The sequence below is a fragment of the Trifolium pratense genome, linkage group LG6, assembly GCF_020283565.1.
Source record: "Trifolium pratense cultivar HEN17-A07 linkage group LG6, ARS_RC_1.1, whole genome shotgun sequence".
NCBI lineage: Eukaryota > Viridiplantae > Streptophyta > Magnoliopsida > Fabales > Fabaceae > Trifolium > Trifolium pratense.
In genome coordinates, this window is record NC_060064.1 from 22,390,966 (window position 1) to 22,411,671 (window position 20,706).

General features: G+C 33.9%; 1 protein-coding gene across 1 annotated transcript; it reads right to left on the reverse strand.

Moving 5' to 3' along the window:
• Nucleotides 1-6,914: 6,914 nt before the first annotated feature.
• Nucleotides 6,915-8,954, reverse strand: LOC123892801 (F-box/kelch-repeat protein At3g06240-like). The gene has a single exon (XM_045942671.1). The coding sequence runs from the start codon at nt 8,833-8,835 to the stop codon at nt 7,720-7,722; it is 1,116 nt and encodes a 371-aa protein (XP_045798627.1). The 5' UTR covers nt 8,836-8,954; the 3' UTR covers nt 6,915-7,719.
• Nucleotides 8,955-20,706: the final 11,752 nt, after the last annotated feature.

Sequence of the window (20,706 nt, forward strand, 5' to 3'; positions counted from 1 at the left end):
CGCTTGGACGAAATCGCCAGTGAGGAGTATTTGCTGATACGGTTTTGCGGACCGGTCGGATCAGGTATTGCGATTCGGATCGTGGGGTTGGGTACCGAAAAAGTCGCCGGAATGGCTGGCGGCGGCGATGACTGGAGGTGATGAAAACTGACCGGAAAAATGCCGGAATAAATCACGGCAACTAATAATGGAAAAACTAGAGTTAACACGCAATTTGCCGGAAAAACTCTCACTGGAGGACGGTGGGTCCATCGGGTAAGCACGGTGTAGGGTTGCCTCTTAAATATATGCTCTAGATGCCATCTTGAAAGGAAAAGATAAGAGAATACAAGAGGTATATGGTGAAAACGGTGTGTGTAAGAGCATCACGAAAATTCTATTATATAGTCGATTCTACAATTAAGAGCATTACTTATAAAAGGAATATGTATTATGGAATATGCTAAGAATAATCTTTGATATTATAGAATATATTTACAATAAGCAATGAATTAAGGAATTAGTGAGGATTAATACAGATGACAATGATGACATTACAGAGGTCTAAATAACCAAATGTAATGGCCAAATATAATGATTAAAGTTAAAAACTATGCCATCATTCTTTTACACAGGAAAAAACAAATGAAGCTTTCTAAATAATGGCAATTTTCTTTCCATGGCATGCTAAAAGACCAACAAAAAGAGAGTGAGGCATAAACATAGTGAGACTCAGACCAATGCAGAACTTAGTGTATGTTTAGTTACGAGATTTTTTGTTGTTGTTAAAAGTGAGTTACATGTGAAGTGAGAATCAATAAATTTTAGTGTATGGAAGAGAAGAAATGAAAAAATATGGGAGGAGGTGGAAAAGCCAGTAAGAGCATTGATTCAAGACACAAGGGAATTTTTGTTACAATGGCGAGAGGTACGAGAAAGCACGAATTATGTGACTACACCAGGCACGGTAGCAGCCACCGTTAGATGGAATAGTTGAATGTAATATCGACGCTGCTTTGTTTAATGCAGAACACTTGTTTGGTATTGGCATGTGTATTAGAGGAACACAAGGCATCTTCATGAAAGCTAAGACCATGATTTTTGATGGCAGCCCCCCACCTTTGGAAGCTGAAGCTTATGCATTGAAAGAAGCACTCATTTGGCTTGGAGAGCTTGGACTATCGAGAGTGGATATAGAACTAGCAGCATGCTAGTGGTACAAGCCATTACTGATAGAACAAGCGACTTCACCGAATTTGGAGCTATTTTAGATGATTGTAAAACGATGTTAGCTAATTTCCCAAACTTTAAGATAAGTTTCATTAGGAGGCAAGCCAATTTTGTTACTCACACACTTGCTAGAGCATCAAAATTTCATGCTCGTCACCAAACATTTGATTTAAGTCCATCTCTATTGTTCCAATTTTGATGAATGAAATAATATGAGTTTGTTTTGATAAATAAAAAATAAAAAATTTAGTGTAAAAGTTGCATCTGAGGCCAAAAGATACAAATTCTAACTTTAGGTTAGAATCAATTTAATACCTCTAGAATCACTTCCGGCTCTCTCTCTACGGTGAAACCATTGAAGTACGGACACAGACACCAGATACGACACTGACATCGATAATAATTTGAGAAAATGATATAATTCGATGCAATTATAAGTGTCGGTGTCTGACACTGATGCGTGTCGGACATCGGAACATGCCTAATCCGAAGAGTGTTCGTGCTTCATAGAACCAAACACAATCATACAAATCATTTGTTGAAGCAAATTGTTCTAAGAACCATTTATAAGCAAAGGGTGTTAAAAATTCTCTTTTAAATATAAAATTTTCAAAGTATCAATATAAAAAATTAAATAAGCAAATGGTACAGATTAAACATCTGATAAAATCACCATTCACCACCCTTAAGAGTGGTAGTGAACATTTCACTATGTGGAATGTCCTTGCACACTCAAAATAAAATCACTTATCTAACCATACAAAATTCTTGTCTTTTTTTCTAATGAGAAACATTGAATGTAAGAAACAACAATTGAACGAAAATTTGAATTGTGATGTCGTTGGTCTGGTTATGTTGATCCACAAAAAACAACAAAGGACATGATCAATGAATACAATTATCAAATAAAAAACAAAGGATTGATAAAAAAAATATTAAAGGAATCAAATCTAAATGAGGTAGTTATTATAACTGCGATGTAATGATGGAAAAATAACAAAACAAAAATTGAGATGTAGTACTACGTAGTATGTATGTATGTACCTGGTAACCTAGGAGACAAAGAAGTGTCAAAATTAGAACAAACGTTAATATCCAATACATCACATCTGCCATTACGCCCACTACTGCTACTGCATGCCTGTTCTTCCTCTCTTTGCTTTTCTTAAACCACGTTCCTTCTTTTTGGGAAATAACAACTAACAAAAATTAACCTCGTTTCTTCTTTTTTTTTTTTTTTTTTACAAAGAAAATTAACCTAGTTTCTTTTTATTTACTCCTTTAACCATTTTTTTATTGGATATAAAAATAATATACATAAATACCATAGGATATATAGCTTATAAGCTTGTTTGATAAAATAAAGGCCTTTGTTTTAGCTTTAAAAAATATTACCTTCGTCCCTAATTATAAGATCATGTTTGACCACTACACGTACGCCAATGCATAATTTTGATCGTTAATATATATTTAATTGTCTATTCATAAAAATTATAAAAATTTAATATTTTGAAAATACTCATCAAAACAATTGAACAAGATCTTATATGCTACTATTTACATTTTTTTTTGGTAGTTGCTAATATTTACATTTATATATTATTAAAAAAATACGGTCAAAATAAGGTAAATGAATAGTATATTTTTGTCAAACAGGATCTTATAATTAGGGACGGAGGTAGTAATTTTTTCTTTGTATTTTTAAAAATGATTTGTATGATAACTTGATTAAAAATTATAAAAATTATTTCAAATTCATCTTTTTATGAATAAAAAGAGTGATTTTGACATTTCATAACTTAAATATTCATGTTAGAGTTTTTTTTTGTTAAGTAGCCTAATGGCCAGAAAATTCACCTTAAAGTTGAATAAGTGGAGTGTCCAGAGTTCAAACCTCTGCTCATAGTGCGATGTCTCTGCCAACTGAGCTAAGCTCTCGAAGACTTCATGTTAGAGATTTTAACTTAATAAAAATCACGGTTTTTTATAAGGTATCTCTCAAAAATGATTTTTATGAAAAACTATTTAAAGTTTAAACCAATTTTTAGAGATTTTTTTGAAATTTTATGATCCAAAAAATTTTATAACAAAAGGATGAAATATTTAAAACGACATTTTGAGAGAAGCTATTTAGAAAAGTTAAATGCACAAATTTCAAAAGAATGTTAGGGTTTTTTTTTTGTTCTTTGTGAATTAAACAATTTAGCTCTCTCATGGTCTCATGTTTTTATTGATGGTTTTTTTAGGTAAACTAAGAGTGTAGAAAGTATAAGGGGTAAACTCAACATTTCAACTTGCGATTTCTAGAAGATCTTCATCCTCTACCCCCTCACTCGTGTTATATATAAAAAAATTAGAGAAAAATATATACAAGACCGGATACAAAACCAAAACCCTAAAAAATAAAAGGCCAAAAAGTAGGGGAGTAGTTGGACCGGTTTGGATCAGTTTTGAGTTAATCCAATGTCTGAAATAATGAACTCTCGATTGGTTCAATTTTTAGTGTTTTTAAAAAATGCATTGGTTTAATAAAAATACCAAAGTTTTGAGACAAAATTAAAAAACTAAAAAACTAAAGATTTGGGACGGAATCGATATGCATACTCGGAATGCATTCCTAATATCAATATAAAATGGGATCAACAACAGTAGTGCAAGCCTTAGTCACAACCGACGTTTATACAATAACAGGTGCATCTGCAACATTCGGAGTGAACTTGTGTACAGTAACAAGAATAGTTTCGTTAGCTTCAACCGATGTTTCAACTTTCAACAACAATAGATATACAAATCCTTCTTGGACAAATATGATCAAGTGTATTGGCCAATGTTCACAATATGATACGAATTAGAAACTTTTGCTGGAGCTGCATTACATGATTCACAATTTTTTATCTCCAACGACATTGGAGCAAACTGAGGCTACTCTTCAACAGGTTTTGAATTATTTTTTTATGCAACACAGTAGACATACCTGCAGTCGTATATTAATTTTTTTTTTTATATTCTCGAAACCGTGCCAGTATTGTATTGGGTACCATCATACCCATGCATCATAGTCAGACACTAAACCAAATCACATCACATAAACCATTTTAAAATTTAGTGCTTATATTATGAACCAAACCAGGTTGGTTTTATGAAACCAATTTTAAGATTTGATGATCAAGTTTGATTTGGGTTCAGTTTTTAAAACTGGATATAGAAGAAATTTTAAGAGTTTTTTTTTCTTTCTTCTCCCCCTATGTTTTAAGAAGCAACTAGGAATCTCACAAATATTGAAGGCTTAAATAGAAAAAATAGTAATAAAAGCAACTTGCATAAATTTAAAGACTCATCGCAAGCTTATTAAATTTAACCTGCATAAATCTCATTTGTATTTTGTATTGCCATTACAGACCTGCATAAATAGGTTAATGTCAAATAATTTTAAGGTCCATAACTATGAAATCTTGGAATTATTCTCCTAGTAAACCTGAACACATGAAACAAAACAAACCCATATGTTTGAGGCACCGTATTATACTAGTAGTACCTGGGCATATTGAAAATGTAAATGCATTCCGAAGTGTCCAACGAAAAACATATTTGAGAACCAAAATGACTAATAAGAAGATTAAAATGACCAAGTAAAATAGACACTTGAGGATGTGTTTGCAATTTCGATATATCCAAACATTATAATGAAACACCTCACTTCAAAAAATTTATAATACTGTTGCATATAAGTAATTCGATATAGTATAGTTGCATGATAAGTAATTGGGCATTCGGATTTAAAAAGTATATACCCCAACATTTCTAAAATCTGGCACCACAGATCAAGCAAATAACATGACAACAACAAATGCAGGTAAAGTTTCATAAGCCTGCAAAGTCTTCAAAGTAAATATTTCAACATGTACCCCAAACACAATCCAATATAAACTCTTCATGAAAGCATACATTCCAAAACAGAACCAGTACACTACAGCTGTACAGGACATATATTTCAATGACTTATTGAACAACAGCCTGCTTCACTAGTTTATGAAAATTACAGTTATATGAGAGCAACTTATTGAACTAGTCCTCGAATTACCAACACAAGCTAAAGCAACTTTTGCTAATCTAACAATAGCCTTCACATCAGAAAAAATCATCAACCTAGGAGCCAAAACTTCACTAAATCTCACTCCACCAACAATCCTCACTCATATCCTCTTACACTTAAAAGTTCCAACAAAATCACCCCAAACCCATAAACACCACCAGTCCACCACACCACCCCTTCTATCCGGTATTCATAATCCATGTAACCAACTAACCCTCTCTTTGCTTATCAAAAAAAAAAACTAACCCTCTCTTTTCTATTGACCCCCGACAAAAAAAAAATAGAAAAATTGAAAGCCATAATCAGAAAACCTAGCAAAAATATTATAGGACTTAACACAACCATGTCCAATGTTTGATGAGGCTAAATGAAGCTGATGTGTTAAGAACTAAACAGATGGATGAATCACCCGCTTTTGCTCCTAAATGATATGACAAGACATGGTAAAAGTCTTACAAATACTTCACCTTTCATCTCATGTCCCAACCATTTAAGGATCCTAATTGTTGAGGTTTTTATGTTGGCTACATTTTGCAAAAACAAGTTATAGTCATAATGCTACATAGGATGCTGTAGCATCGCGTACAGCATTATTGATGCTCTGTTTTACGCAAAATTTTTATATCACATCTTTGGAAGATTTGTTTCAGATATAATTTTCGTGCTTATCCAACAAGCCAAGACGTGCCTTGTCCCACAAGTATCTGAAGGCGGTTTATGTGTTCTTATTTGATACAAAAATATATCGTGATATATTTTTGAATTCAATCAAATATTGTTTTGGACTAAATCTTTGTTGAAGAATTATTTTGAAGTAAATCTTGTGAGCTGACCAATGAAGATTCCAGCTGTTTATTTGAAGTCTTTCTCCTCAAGTTTTTGGAAGGCTGTTTGTATTATTTAAAACAAAAATATAATTTGTTTTTGTTACGTGAAACAAAAAATTGATTACATTTTTGAAATTAATTTAGGGTTGGCCGTAATACTCCAGCTGTGTTTGTCTGAAGACCTAGCTTGTACATTAAGACAATTCAAGGCTATAAATACATGAAGACTCAGACCTATTTGCACACCGAAGCCATTGTTCATCAAGATGTAGTCTTTAGGGTTTCGTGTCTTTGAGCCACTCTCTAGGAGAGTTGGTGTAAGTGAACCACTCGGGTTGTGAGATGGTCACTATGTCCTCACTCAGAAACCTATAGGTAATGAGTTGGGTATTGTACTTGGAGGAAGCTTGTAAGCAACTCCAAATTGTGAACTTAGTCAAATATTGGCTAGGTATTAGTTTCTTAGGAGGGTGTCTCCATCTTTGATTGTTATAAAGTTGACAGCAACATGATACGTGTTGTTAGAGGGAATTTGGGACGGGGTCTCATTATCTAGGAGGTTCCTAAATAGGATTGCACGAGTAGTGTCTAGGCGAGAAGTCAAGTACCGGGTGTTGGTCGAGGGCTTTGAACTAGAGCTATTATAGTGAATTCATTCCTGGATTGGTAATCCTCCAGATTAGGTGATGTTGCACCGAACTGGGTTAACAAACGATCTGTCTTATTTATCTTTCGCAGCATCTTTCCACCAGTTTGCCAGAATTTCACTAATTGTGTAAGCAACATAAGTTACATAACAAAGCCGTAATAGAACACAACACGCATTCAAACATATAGCACAATATCAACAAAGATAACATAAAGAAAGGATATCCATTCAAGCAAAATCAAGCACTACCATTTAAAACAAATTAAAATCAACCGTTCAAGCATAAATCAAGAAGCATAAAGTATAACCTACTAGGGGCCCGTTTGGCCTAACTTTTTTTAGGTGTAGAAGCTCTTTTAATCATAAAGCTAGAAATAATAGCTTTTTAACTAAAGTTAAAATTGTTTGGTAAATCTTAATTTGTTTTATAAAAAAAAAGTTAAAAGTTGTTTTTATTATAATAGGGTGAAAAGATATATTTGATAATATATTATTATTTTTTCTAAAATATAGAAACTGTTTTTTTTTTTTTTTACTATAGCTTTTAAAAATTGTTGTTTGGCATAGCTTCTTACTTTTAAGTAAAAAGAAGAGGAAAAAAAACTAGGCCAAACGGACCCTAGGTATAAGTAAATAAAGTTTATGTTAACTAAAGAGCTACAAGAGAGAGAAACCTCAGAGCTTAACCATTTGTGAATTGGTATTTGAGCAGCTGAGAACGATTTATGATTCAGAACCTTGGGAAATCAAAGGATTCACAAACTCTACTCTCAACTATTTTCTGTCTTCTTGAAGCTTCACTATTGTTCACAATCACGTTCTTCTTCTTCTTCTTCTTCTTCTTGTGCCTATCACACTACTCAAGCATCGATAAAATGGTAAATGGGAATATTTCGCAATCACGTTCTTCTTCTTTCTTCTTTGTATGATAAGTCAACTTCTTAGCTTTGGTCACTGCTATCAGGGAGGGAAAGCAAAGACTCTGTATACACCGTCATTTGGGATCTTTCAAAGAAACAGTCAGGATAGGAGCGTTCCTCTAGTAGCTCTCCTTTGTCATTAAACTTGGCTAATCCACCACCACTTGATCCAACGAGATCACCACAATTGGTAAAGCATACCGAGGAAAAAGTCGGATTAGGACGAGCAGAAAAACTAACAGTCTCGGTCCAAGATGAATACACTGCGTATTCTTTCATCACTCTTATCTTGATTTCATATATGTCTTCGATCCATACACCAATAAGACCGCCAAATACAAACAAGTCATAACCACTAACAGATGAATACATATGAAAATCATCTGGCAAAGCAATCTCAGACATTCTCATTTCCTTTAAATGAAAGGCGATAATAACTTCCCTATTGGTTTCATAATTATAAATCAGCCAATGAATAGAAGCATTAAAGAACAACCCTACCTCGGATTCATGATAAGCAGTCAATATATAAGGAAAATGAGAACCAACCACAATTTGTTTCCAGTTATTAGATCTAAGTGAGAAAATCTCAAAGTCAAGAAGATTGGTATTGCAATTGTAGAACCCTAAAACTACCGAGTAATCATCCGTTGACGAATCATAACCGAAGCCATAAATAATCCTGTAAATAGAAGAATCTTGGGAGTAGGAGGCAATAGTCATAGGAGAAACAGGTATTTGTTTGTGGACACGTGTGGATGGATTCAATAGGTATAAGCCTACTTCATTGTGTATAAACAGGAACCCTCTACACGAACCTCCAATACGAGTGTCAATTTCATCGTCAATATAAGATTGGGGATTCCAAATATTGAGGCTTAATGAAACATAATCATTAAGGGATGAATCAAAATCAACGGATAGGGCTACAAGAGTATCATCACGTATGATGAAAATTTTATTTGCGGAAAGTTGAAAATGTGAAGTTGCAAAATGGGAATCATCGGAGATGAGAGAATTCCATGATTTAGAGACGCACCTGAAACGTAACAGAATCTTCACCGGTAATCTCAACAGAATTTCAGTTATCAGTTCCTGAGGGAGATCCACGATCTTCTTCGGCTCCATATTAATCATCTTGCCGAGGCAGAAACTTAATTTTTGAGTAAAAAAAAAAGTGTGTTGTAGAAAAAGCGATTCTGATGAATAATGAGTTTGAACTTTGAACTTGAAGAATAGTAAAGGAAAGGAAAGGGAATGATACTGTGCATGGCGGCCTAACCATGCTTTATTATGGAATTAAGCCCAATTTGAAATGACTAAATGCACCTCACCAAATTATGGGTTTTTTTGTTTACTAAAAGGGTGTTTGCCTTGCTAAACTATAAGGAATTTTTCTCATCCCACCTCATGTAATGCTTTTTTACCCTCAAATTTCTAATTTTACTTTTGAATAAAATATTTCGGAATGCGTTTTTCGAAATTTTCTTACCTTGGAAAAACTTCGGAATGTGTTTTCTGAATTTTTCCCGAATTTAAACTAGAAAACTTCAAAAAATGCATTTTGAAGTTTCTATACAAGAACAAAAATGGAAAAATAAGGAGTAGAAAAAAAAACACGGAGTGGAAAGAAAAAAATTCAATTATAAGAAGCGTGCTCAACTTAACACACAACAATAAGGTTCAAAATCAAATCCGCGTAAAAAAAACTAGGGTTCAAATCCCTATACCACTATTTCCTTACCCAAAAAAAATAATTTAACAAACAACTTTTTTTTAACAATAACTTAACATATAGTACAATTTAATCGTTACCTATTTACAAGCCATCACATTATGATATGTTTGGTAAGATCAAAAAATGAAATTATAACTTATATGCTAAAAGACTTGTTTGATAACAGTTTTTGTTTACATCACGAACGTATAACTTATTTTACTAACTTATAACTTATTTTTCAGACATTATTTCATGTAGCTTATAACTTCTTTTTTTTCTTTCACTTTTACCCTTATCATTTTAATTGAAATCCATTTTTACTTTTTATAGTTTATTTTAATTTAAAATAATATAATTATGTTTTAGAATACAAAACATCTCATGTATCATATATTCACATTACAAGGAGACTTTTCTTTACCTCTCTTTTCGTTTATCTCTTGAAGGCCAAAGTGTTAATTTCGTGCATTAAGTCATTTCCACCCGTTACATTTTGTTTAAAGGCTGAAGAAATCAAAGATCAAGGGTTAGAAGAGTTGTCGCGACCGTGACAGGGCCAGAAAATCATATTCGAGTGTCTAGAAATATTGTCATGGCTGTAACACTAATCCACACGGCCGTGACAGGCTTTGCTGAAGACAAAATCAGTTACAACTTTTGGTTTTCCCTCTCTTAATGACCATTATGCTCATTTAAGTTGTATTTATCCTTAAGGCTATGAAAATCTCAGCTATGAGGGCCTATATAAAGGCTTCATTTCCCTTGTAAACACATGAAGCAAGTATCGTAACAAAGCATATTATCAAATAAAAGTTCTTAGTTTATTTTCTAGTTGTTCTTGCTTTGTTATTGTTTTCATTCATATGTTCATAGATTAGTGTTACCATGTCAAGGTGTGAGTAGTCCACCCACAACTTGAGGTCATGGAGAGTAATCTTAGTGTGAGTTTGTGATTATTTCCCTATGTGTTGATGTTGATTGTGATTACTAGCAAGTATATCACAGAGGGTAGATGTTTGTCTTGGAAATTCTAAGGTGGTGGTGAGAATCGAAAGGATGAACCGATCACCTCGATCTCTATCATCTATGGCAGGCGTAGTGGGCAAACTGTGCATTTAGGGGTATTGCGAGTGGTTGAATTTGAGGACCTGGGGCGATTAACGACCGCTATGACAAAGGATAGCTTGCAGGAGAGACTTTCGTAACTTATAACTTGTTTAATAAGAAGGTTTTCACACAGCAAATGTATGTTTGAAAAAGGGTTAGGAATTCAAGTTATAGGTGAAATCCATGATCTTGGTCGTCTTTAAAATATAAGAAAAACAAATTATAATTTGTTAGCTTGTTTTCATCATAAAAACAATCCGAAAATCCAAAGATAATAATAATCATCATCATGGAAAAGAGGGTTGGGGTGGTCGGCAGCTGAGAGGAATCATTGCATGCAGGGGAGGAGCCAGAATTTTGACTTCGGGGGGACCAAGATAAAAAAAAAAAGTGATTTTAGTAAAAAAAATTTGAACTTTCATATACTTTTATTTTTCAATTTTTTTTTTCTACATAAAATTGAGACACATGTCACATACAATAAAGATACGAACTAAAATGAGTTTATTTATAAAGATATGGTCTTATAAGTTTAGTTTTGGTAGTGAGAAGTTTAATAGGAAACAAATCCAAAGTCCTGCATAATTTGACTCATGTAGTTAGTGACTTATTTAAAACGATTAAGAGAAAGAATAATTTTTAGTTAAACTTTACTTATTTTGCAATCGAATTTCAAATTACTAGACTCCTTCCCCTTAGAATAGAAGATTAATACAAAATAAAAGTTTAATTTTTTTTTTTTTTTTGAACAAGCCAAAATGAGATATATATAAACAAAAAGTCTTCTTAGCACAAGACGTGCCAAGAACGACCAGATAAAGTTACACTAGAGTCAAAGAAATACAAGAACCAAAAGTTTTAAATTTTTAATTAATTAAAACATTTATTTGTCTTTATACTACTCCGGTTTCATATTGTAACAAAATGATAAAATACTTAAAACGACATTTTAAAATAATCTATTTAATCCAATTTTTCATTTGAAACTTTTAAATAAATAAAAACTTTGTTAAAAAAAAAAAAACTAAAACACACACACTATAAAAATTATTTTAAAAAGAAACTAAAACAAACAGTGCCTAAATGCCACCAACTATATAACATACAAAGTTCATCTCTCCCTCACCTTATATACTTCATATATTCTATTTCTATTTCAATACTTTTCCTCCACCCTCTCTCACAATGCTCCCTTACCAGACCCTTGAAGAATATTCAAAATATGCACTTGCTAGAAATCTCACTTTTGGTGAGACACTATGGTTCAATTACTCTGCCAAAAAATCTGACTTTGTTCTTCATTGCCACAACACACTATTCTTGTGCTTGTTTTATTCCATAGCCCCTATTCCATTCCTATTGATCGAGCTAAGTGGATACAAGAAATTGAACAAATACAAGATTCAACCTTTGGTTAAGAGAACATTCTGGGAAATGTTTAAGTGCTACAAATATGTTATGTGGACATTTATCATTGCAGTTGGTCCTATTCAGATCATTTCTTATCCTACCATTAAGGTATGCAATCCTACTTTATATATTTCTTTTAGACAATGTAAATAAAATTAACCAGTTCAATAAGCCATTAGATTTGGTCTAGTGAGTCATCAACTCCATTGTAAATAAAAAAATGTTAACCAGTTCAATAATTAAAATTAAGAATGAGTGAACTTAATTACTCCATATTTAAAGTTAGTTTTTTTTTTCATAAAGGATTAAAATATATTTGTCATGACTGGAATAATTTTATAAGATTATTCTTATCAGTGATTGAAGTATTAATCATTGATTTCTTATCAGTTGTCCAAGAATGATGCAAGTACTATTTTATTTTAAAAGAAAATGCTAATAAGTGTTTCTAAGATTAAGATAATTGCTTTGTCAAAAAATAAAAAGATTAAGATAATTGCTTTGTCAAAAAAATAAAAAGATTAAGATAATTGTAATAAGGAATCAAATATACTAAAATTATTTTTGAAATTTTTGTGGTTGACCTCTTAATTAAAATTGTAAAAAATGTTATTTTTAAGTATATTTTTTTTTTAGTAAAAAAAAAGTATAATTTTTTTTGTTTCTATAAATACATTAGTTTGTATTACCTTTTTTAAATCAAAATAATAAGAGGAAGAAAAATTATTATGGTGCATGAAATAATCAAAATGACATTTAATATTTTTATTTTACTTTTAAAGTGGCATTTAACATATCAACGGATGTTGGATCTAAACCCACAATGTGTCGACCAATTAAGTTGGCACCCTGAACATCCCATCCTATACATATATCTCATATTAGATAAATAAACTCACTTTGTAATACTCAATGTAATACTCACTCTCTTATCAATTAAAATTAAGGTGTGAGTCTCTAACTTAAAATAAGCATATCAGTCTATGGATATACAAGGTGAACCATCACATAGGGTCTCGAAAATTTGAGGGCTTCATAAAGGCAAGACAAAAACATTGTAATCAAATTATAAAAACCATAGCCATAGCCTTTACCTACCTATGAGAATGATTTTGTTTCCGGCGTACGGGGACAATTTTACAATACAAAGGCAATAATACGCCAAAATGTTTCTCTTTGATAATGCGTACATAGATAACGGTTTTAATAAAATTTACTTTCCTCCCTCGAAAGAAGCTTGAATTACACTCACCTCCCTTTTTATGTTAAAATATACACTTTAGTCCATTTTAACATAAATAAATATTTTTGTGATAACAATTAACTTTAAATCAGTATTTTATGTCAAAAAACTTTAAGTCATCATTGAAGAAATTAATTTTTCTTTCTTTGAAATTGTTTTCTATTTTAGAATATATAATAGTTTTTTAATAGAGTTTAGTAAAACATAATAATTAATAATAATAATAATAATAATAATAATAATATTTGAATTAGAAGTTTGATTATATTAAAATGGAGTTTTATTAAGAGGAAAATGTAGGTTATCATATTAGGGGGGATGGAAATGAAATTTAAGCTTCTTTCAAGGGCGGTGAGTGTAATTTTCTCTAATATATCATGTATAAAAGGGGAGTGGAATGTATATTTTAACATAAGAGGGGATGATATTGTAATTTAAGTATCTCTCAAGAGAGGAGGGTGTAATTTACTCTAAAATATTTGAATCGTAGGCATTAGAAACCGTTCTCGTATATGGAACTTCTAGAATAGTTTTTCTTGATGTTTTTACAAAACACGTATCAATGATTATATTATTAAAATTTCCATTTTATTTTTACTTTTTTAGGACACTTGTTAAGGAGACAAAATTAAGGATATTCTTTTAAAAATTTGTGCATTCAACTTTTTAAACATTAAATACAAATTTTCTACGAGACCCACATAAAGTTTAGTCAATTATAAAATTGTTAAATAGAACGTTGAAAAGTGAATGTATGTAATACTCCTAGTTTCCATAAACACCAAAACATATATCATATTCTATTTGTTCTTTTTAAAGTGTCATTTGAGAAGAAGAAAATTTGTTCCTATTTAACTGTCGCTTTGATAGTTTAAAATTACAATTTATTAAACCCTTATTCTCTCAATAATTCTTACTTCACATTTTCCATAAAATTAATTCCTTCTTTCTTGATAACTACATTTTTTCTTGACAACTTTATTTCACGTCTTAATGAGTGTAAAAATGATGTCTATTTTAATTATTTAAAACATAGTTACTCCATCCATTTCATAGAAAACATCCTTTTTTGAATTTGCATGTTTTTTTTAACTAAAATAATATACATTCATTCAAATTGATAAAATACATTGAATAATATAAATTTAAAATTATTTAAAACTGAAAATGATGAATCTGTGAACAAACATATTGTACCCACGTTAATAGCATACAACGGTAAAATGTCTACAAATGTGACAATGCCTACAAATATAAAGAAATTTAAGTGCTCGAAATACTCATGTCTTCGAGTCTGCAATGTTGACGACACTAAAATAGTTGATTGAATATGTTATGTGAACTTAACTCAATTGGTAGGACATTGCATTATATACGCGGGGATCGGGGTTCAAACCCCGGTCAGGGCCAGCCCTGAGTTTTTGGAGGTCATATGCAAATATAAAAAATGGTCCTTTAATAAATAAAAACACAATTTTTTTTTTTTAAAATTATCCTTGATTTAAATTACAAATAGCATAAAAAAAATAATCATCACTGCAATTAACGTAAAAAGAGTCATAGTCTAATCAATAACAATATAATATATTTTCTAACTACTTAAAACGAGTCATTTTTGGAACATTTTTTTAAGAAAATTCGTCAATTAAGTAATGTATTAAATTTTGTGGTCCCTAATTTATTAAAACTACAACTCCATAAAAGAGATTATTAGCCTTACAATTGGGCTTTTGCAGTTTGTTGTATAATATATTAATTTTTACACCCTTAATTTACTAATACTACTACTCTTAAAAAAATGGAGGCCTTCATTTTTAGAGACCCGATGTCACAACACATGTTGCACATGAATCTAGGCCGGGCCTGACCCCGGTCATTCCATTTATCTATCTTAAGGGTGAAATTTCTAGTCACTAAACTACTTAGAAAAAAAAAATAATTGATTGAATGTAATCTAGATCAAATTTAATCTGAACCGAACAAACATCACCCCAGACAGCAAAACAAATACTCCTGTTTGGAGATACAACTGTCAACATGCATGGTCAGCTGTGGGACTAGTTGGGAGAGTTGTTGTTGTGAAATAATGGAAATGGCGATGAAACTGCAGAAGTACAATGCCACTTTATTGCAAAATCTATAGATGCAACTGCAGAAGTACTACTAGCCACGTTATTGCAAAATCCAGACCATAATAATTGATTTGCGCAGAATAGAAGTTAGCGGGGCCGGAATTTAATATGAATTGAATGACGATAGACAAAGGTGAATCTTACAGTACTAGTATTTACTTTTAGCCTTTTTTTGGTAGGGGTGATTAAGCAAAGAGAGAGTGACAGATATAAGAAAATTGGTATATTTCCTATGTTTGGTATGAGGAGAACTATGGAAGATACTTGTTAGATAATAAAATAATAGTCTATATTATTTGATTGCATAATGCTTGTTACTGCAAAAGTGTGATCACGAAATGTATCACGACAAGCACAAATATATATGTAGTTGGACCCTTTTAATCTCATCTACCCCGTGTATTCAGTCAAACACCATATCTAATGGCTATAGTTAATTCGTGAACTGTTCGTGATGAGTTTTTTCGCTGTATATAGGATTTGTTAGTTTACAGTCCATTATATTTTATTATATATTCTCTAGTAATATTTTTGTAATGTTAAGCTATTCGTTTCTCTTTTCCTACTATTTGTTTATTTTGATTCTAACAAGTTGATGGGAGCCCTTGCTTTTTGCTTCTCTCCGCATGGAGTTTCCACATCGGTGAAGAAAGTGGAGAAATACACGTAAAATGCCATGTCCTTAAGCTAAACTCATGGAGATAATTGTTTTACTTTACTTTATGTTAAGAGTCTCACATCGGTTGAGAGATGGCCTGACTAAGTGTTTATATACTATAGGCAATCCTCACCTTACAAGCCGGTTTTGTAAGGATGAGTTAGGCCCAATACTCATTTCTAAGATGGTATCAGAGCCTCTCCACGATCCGTTGGGCCACCTGTTATCAGGTTTCCGCTATCTGGCCACCTACCGTTTATATCCACGCACCAAGCCCAATAGTGCTGGGCGTGAGGGGGTGTGTTAAGAGTCCCACATCGGTTGAGAGATGGCCTGACTAAGTATTTATATACTAGAGGCAATCCTCACCTTACAAGCCGGTTTTGTAAGGATGAGTTAGGCCCAATACTCATTTCTAAGACTTTAATTAATAATTTAATATTTTTTTTGAAGCAATAATTTAATTGATTATCTTAATTAAAATTAATAAATAAATAATCTTCTTTTTTAGGAGGTGTTTTTGAATGCCATGAATTATTTGGTACTTTCACAAATAACCATCACTTTTATACGTGTCTTATTTCTCTAATCTTTCTCTTATAACAAATAATATAGCTTAATTATCAACTATAAAGTAAATTACAGTTATTAGTTAGTTTTTCAACTATCAGTTTAATTTTACTAAAGAGAGCCATAGTTTCTCATGTATATTTTTCAATGATGTGGTTTACATATTTAAGTGCTATAAATTTTGACTATGGATTTATATTTTACAACAAATTTTGTTCAGTGGCTTGGAATCAGAACAGGCTTGCCATTGCCATCAGGCTGGGAGTTGTTTTGGCAATTACTAGTTTACGTTCTTATAGAAGATTATGTAAGCTACTGGATCCATAAATGGTTACATTGCAAATGGGCATATGAGAATATCCACAAGGTTCATCATGAATATAGAACACCTATTGGGCTTTCAGCACCTTATGCCCATTGGGCTGAGATTTTTATATTGGGCTTCCCTGCATTTCTTGGCCCAGCATTGATTCCAGGGCACATAATAACCTATTGGTTATGGTTCATTTTGCGACAACTAGAAGCCATTGAGACACATAGTGGGTAAGACTTTGATTATTTCTCAAGTAATTAGATAAACATATTTATTATTAGAGAATTGTTATATTGTGATCAATGAGTTTCAGTTGAAGATAGATTTTCATGCATAACGTAGTTGTAGAGAGTGACTGTTTTGCTGAGCTGAATAGCGTCACCTTTTGACCCAAGCGGGGCACCAAGGTGATGGAACATGGCTTTGGCTTAATAAATTGGACGGGTGTGTGCACCATGTTTGCCTGTTAGCTCCAAGTTGAGAATTGAACCATGAGACTTGAGTGAAGACATGGTTCTTGTGGGTCTTAGACGAGAGGGTACGACGTGAGGCTGGTTTTACATAATAATTAAAGACGAATTATTTCGATTGGATTATTTCTTACTATTTTCTAGCTTGCTTGAATTGCCATTATCATTTTAATACACATTTTAAATCATAGCCATCATTTTTTTTTTGACCTATTGTTTTTGGATGACCTCAATCTTACATTTTATAACATGTTAACATTTATAGGTATGATTTTCCTTGGAGTCCCACAAAATATATACCATTTTATGGAGGTCCTGAATACCATGACTACCATCATTATGTTGGTGGAAGAAGTCAATGCAACTATGCCTCAGTATTTACCTATTGTGACTACATTTATGGAACATATAAGGTATTCTTCGCTATTTATTTATTTATTTTTGGTAAGTGAGATGTTTTAGGTTCGAACCTCGGCTCTTGCACATATAGCGATATTCTTACCAACTGAGTTAAGCTCGTGAAAAATATTTATTTATTTATTATATTTTTAAATTATTGTATTTGGTTCATCGAGTATCAACTTAGTAGTTAATTAGTTTGATTTTGTGATTATAAGAGAGAAAGTTAAAATTTTATCAAGGTTGTCAAACTCGAGCTTTTATTTCAACTCGTTGTGCCTAGATGAATTCAATTCGTAAACTCGTTCGAGTTTATCTCATATTAAAATAATATTATACTATTATATACAAGACATCTATACTTGTATAATTTTATAAATCCATCAATAATTCAAAATTTAAACTTAAGAAGAAAAAAAAGAAAAAAAAGTAAGGAAAAAAACTTTTTTTTATTTCTTCAAAATCAAGTAAAATCAAAATAAATTACTTGATTTTATCTCAATTTTATCCGATTTCACCACGAGTTACCTCGTTGAAATTTGAGTTTTTCACGAGTTTATAAAAATAAATTTACCACCGATATATTTAAATATTGTATCCGGTTTTTCCAAACACTAATTACTACAACCTTATCTCTTATATATTTGCAGGGTTACCAATACAAAAAACGGATATACGAGAAAATAAACCCTACTTACACTTCTATTGCCCAAAATTACAAGGTGGACTAGCAGCTGTTTAATGCTCTCAACAGGGATATATATCTTACATATTTGGGTCTGTTCTGGACTAGACTAATGCTAGTCCACCTAGACCCTCACAAAGTCCACATGGCTTGCCCAATCACCTCCATGTCAGCATGGCACAACCTCTCCACCAAGATAGGGTAAAATTACTACTCTACCCACTATCTAAGGGTGATATCTTGGCAGTCCCTCCTAATGGGCCTTGGCTAGTCCAGCCCACTAAGAGGACCTTTGGCCCAGAGCTGGGGGCTATAAATACTCTCCCTCTTGGGAGAGCAAGGTAGACACTATTCATTATTGCAATTACTCTCTCTCTCTAACTTCTCTCTAGTATCTCTTTTGCTCTCTACCCTTACTGACTTAGGCATCGGAGCACCTGCAGGTACAACCCCCCCCTCCGTGGATCATCTGCTCGGATTACTGCCTACCACCTGCTCAACGGACTTCCAGCTGGCCTTCTACCTGTTCTGATCAACAGTTAAGATCAGTGGCGCCGACTGTGGGGATCTGAGTTCTCCCCTTCTTTGTTTCGAGCAAGTAAACCAAAGAACAAAACCAACCAATCACTTTTTTATCATGGCCAGTTCATCTCATTTCAACAATGACGTTGAGGACGCTGCTCCTCCATCTTCTCCCCGTCTGTCTCCTGCTCTCATCACTGACCTCCAGGCCCTCCCCGAGTCTGACCCTAGAGACGGGCAGGAAACTTCCTGGACCTCTGAGGATGGCGACCTGGTCGTCTTGACTGAGAAGCAGACAGGGAAGCGCCCCCAGTCCGAGCAGGGCAAATCAGCAGAGACCGACTTGTCCACTGCCTCAGTTACCAATGCTGAACTAGCAGCACTCATAGCTGCCCTAAAGCAAACCACCGAAGCTCTCCAAGGCCAGAATCGCCGAATGGACGAGCAGAATATGAGACTAGATCGCTTAGAAAAGAATCAGCGACTCTCAAGGAACAACTCTCCCCCGAGGAGAACTCCCACTTCTCAATCCCCTCCTCGTCAGGAAACTGTCAGACAACGACGACCTGCCCTTGAGAGGATTGAGCAACCTGGCAGGAAAAGAGACCATGTCTCCCCTCCCCGCGAGGGTATATCTTCTCCAAATGTGAAAAAAGGAAAAATTGTGGACCGAACACCTCCTCGTCGTCATTCTCCCCAGGGACTCAGCTTGATGACCAAACAAGGGCAGCCAGCAAGCCGCAGCCATCACACTGACCAATTCTCCAGAAGCCCAACTCCTGATCGTGAGGGCTCACCTCCCCTAAACTCACATGAGAGTGACGAGGATGATCCCCGCTGCCCTTTATCTCACGACATACTTCAAGCACCCGTTCCAAAGGGATGTGAGCGACCACCTCCTCTCCCTGCTTATGATGGACTTACTGACCCAGATGAACACATTGCATCAGTCAATGCTACCCTGAACTTCTTAAGGGTCAGCGGAGCAATTAGATGCAGAATATTCCCAACTACTCTGAGAAAGGGAGCTATGGCTTGGTACCACAGCCTAGCTCCTCGCTCCATAACCTCATGGATGGATCTGTCCGACCAATTCCGCAGGCACTTCACTGCTTCCCGCAAGCAACCTAAAACCGAGGCAGTCCTAGATGCCATCTTCCAAGCTGATAATGAATCTCTCCGCAGTTTCATAGAGAGGTTCAACAAAGAAGCCGTCCAGGTAGAAACAACTGATGATATGAAGAAATACCTGCTCCAGAGGGGCCTTAGGCCAAACAGTGACTTTGCAAAAGCCGTTGGCATCGAAAAACCGCGCACCTTTGGCGACCTCCTCCTCAAATCTCAACCCTATATCCAATATGAAGAGCAACAAGCTGCAGATGCTGCCCGTTATGGGCGAGCAGGAAACAGTCAACCTGCTCCTCGTTCAAATGCTGAACAGTCCAGCCGAGGAGGAGGAAGACGAAGAGGCGAAAGGCCTAGGGAACCCCGTGGACCTCCTAGCACGTTCAGCAACTATACTCCCCTTAGCAAAACCCAGGAAGAAATTTGGAAAGAGTGCAACTCAGCTGAGTTCACTAAAGCAGGAATTAAATTTCCAAGACAACAACCCACAAAGCCTGGCCAAGACAAGAGCAGGTACTGCAAGTATCACAAAGGTTACGGCCATCTGACTGACGATTGCATACAACTTAAAGACGCCATTGAAATTCTGATTAGAAATGGGCAAATGAAACAATACGTGAAGAGGAGCAATGCTCCCCGGGCAGAAGCTGCTGA

Bases quoted from the DNA above. Each gene is read 5' to 3' on its own strand.
- LOC123892801 (XM_045942671.1), bottom strand. From the start codon at position 8,835: ATGATTAATATGGAGCCGAAGAAGATCGTGGATCTCCCTCAGGAACTG.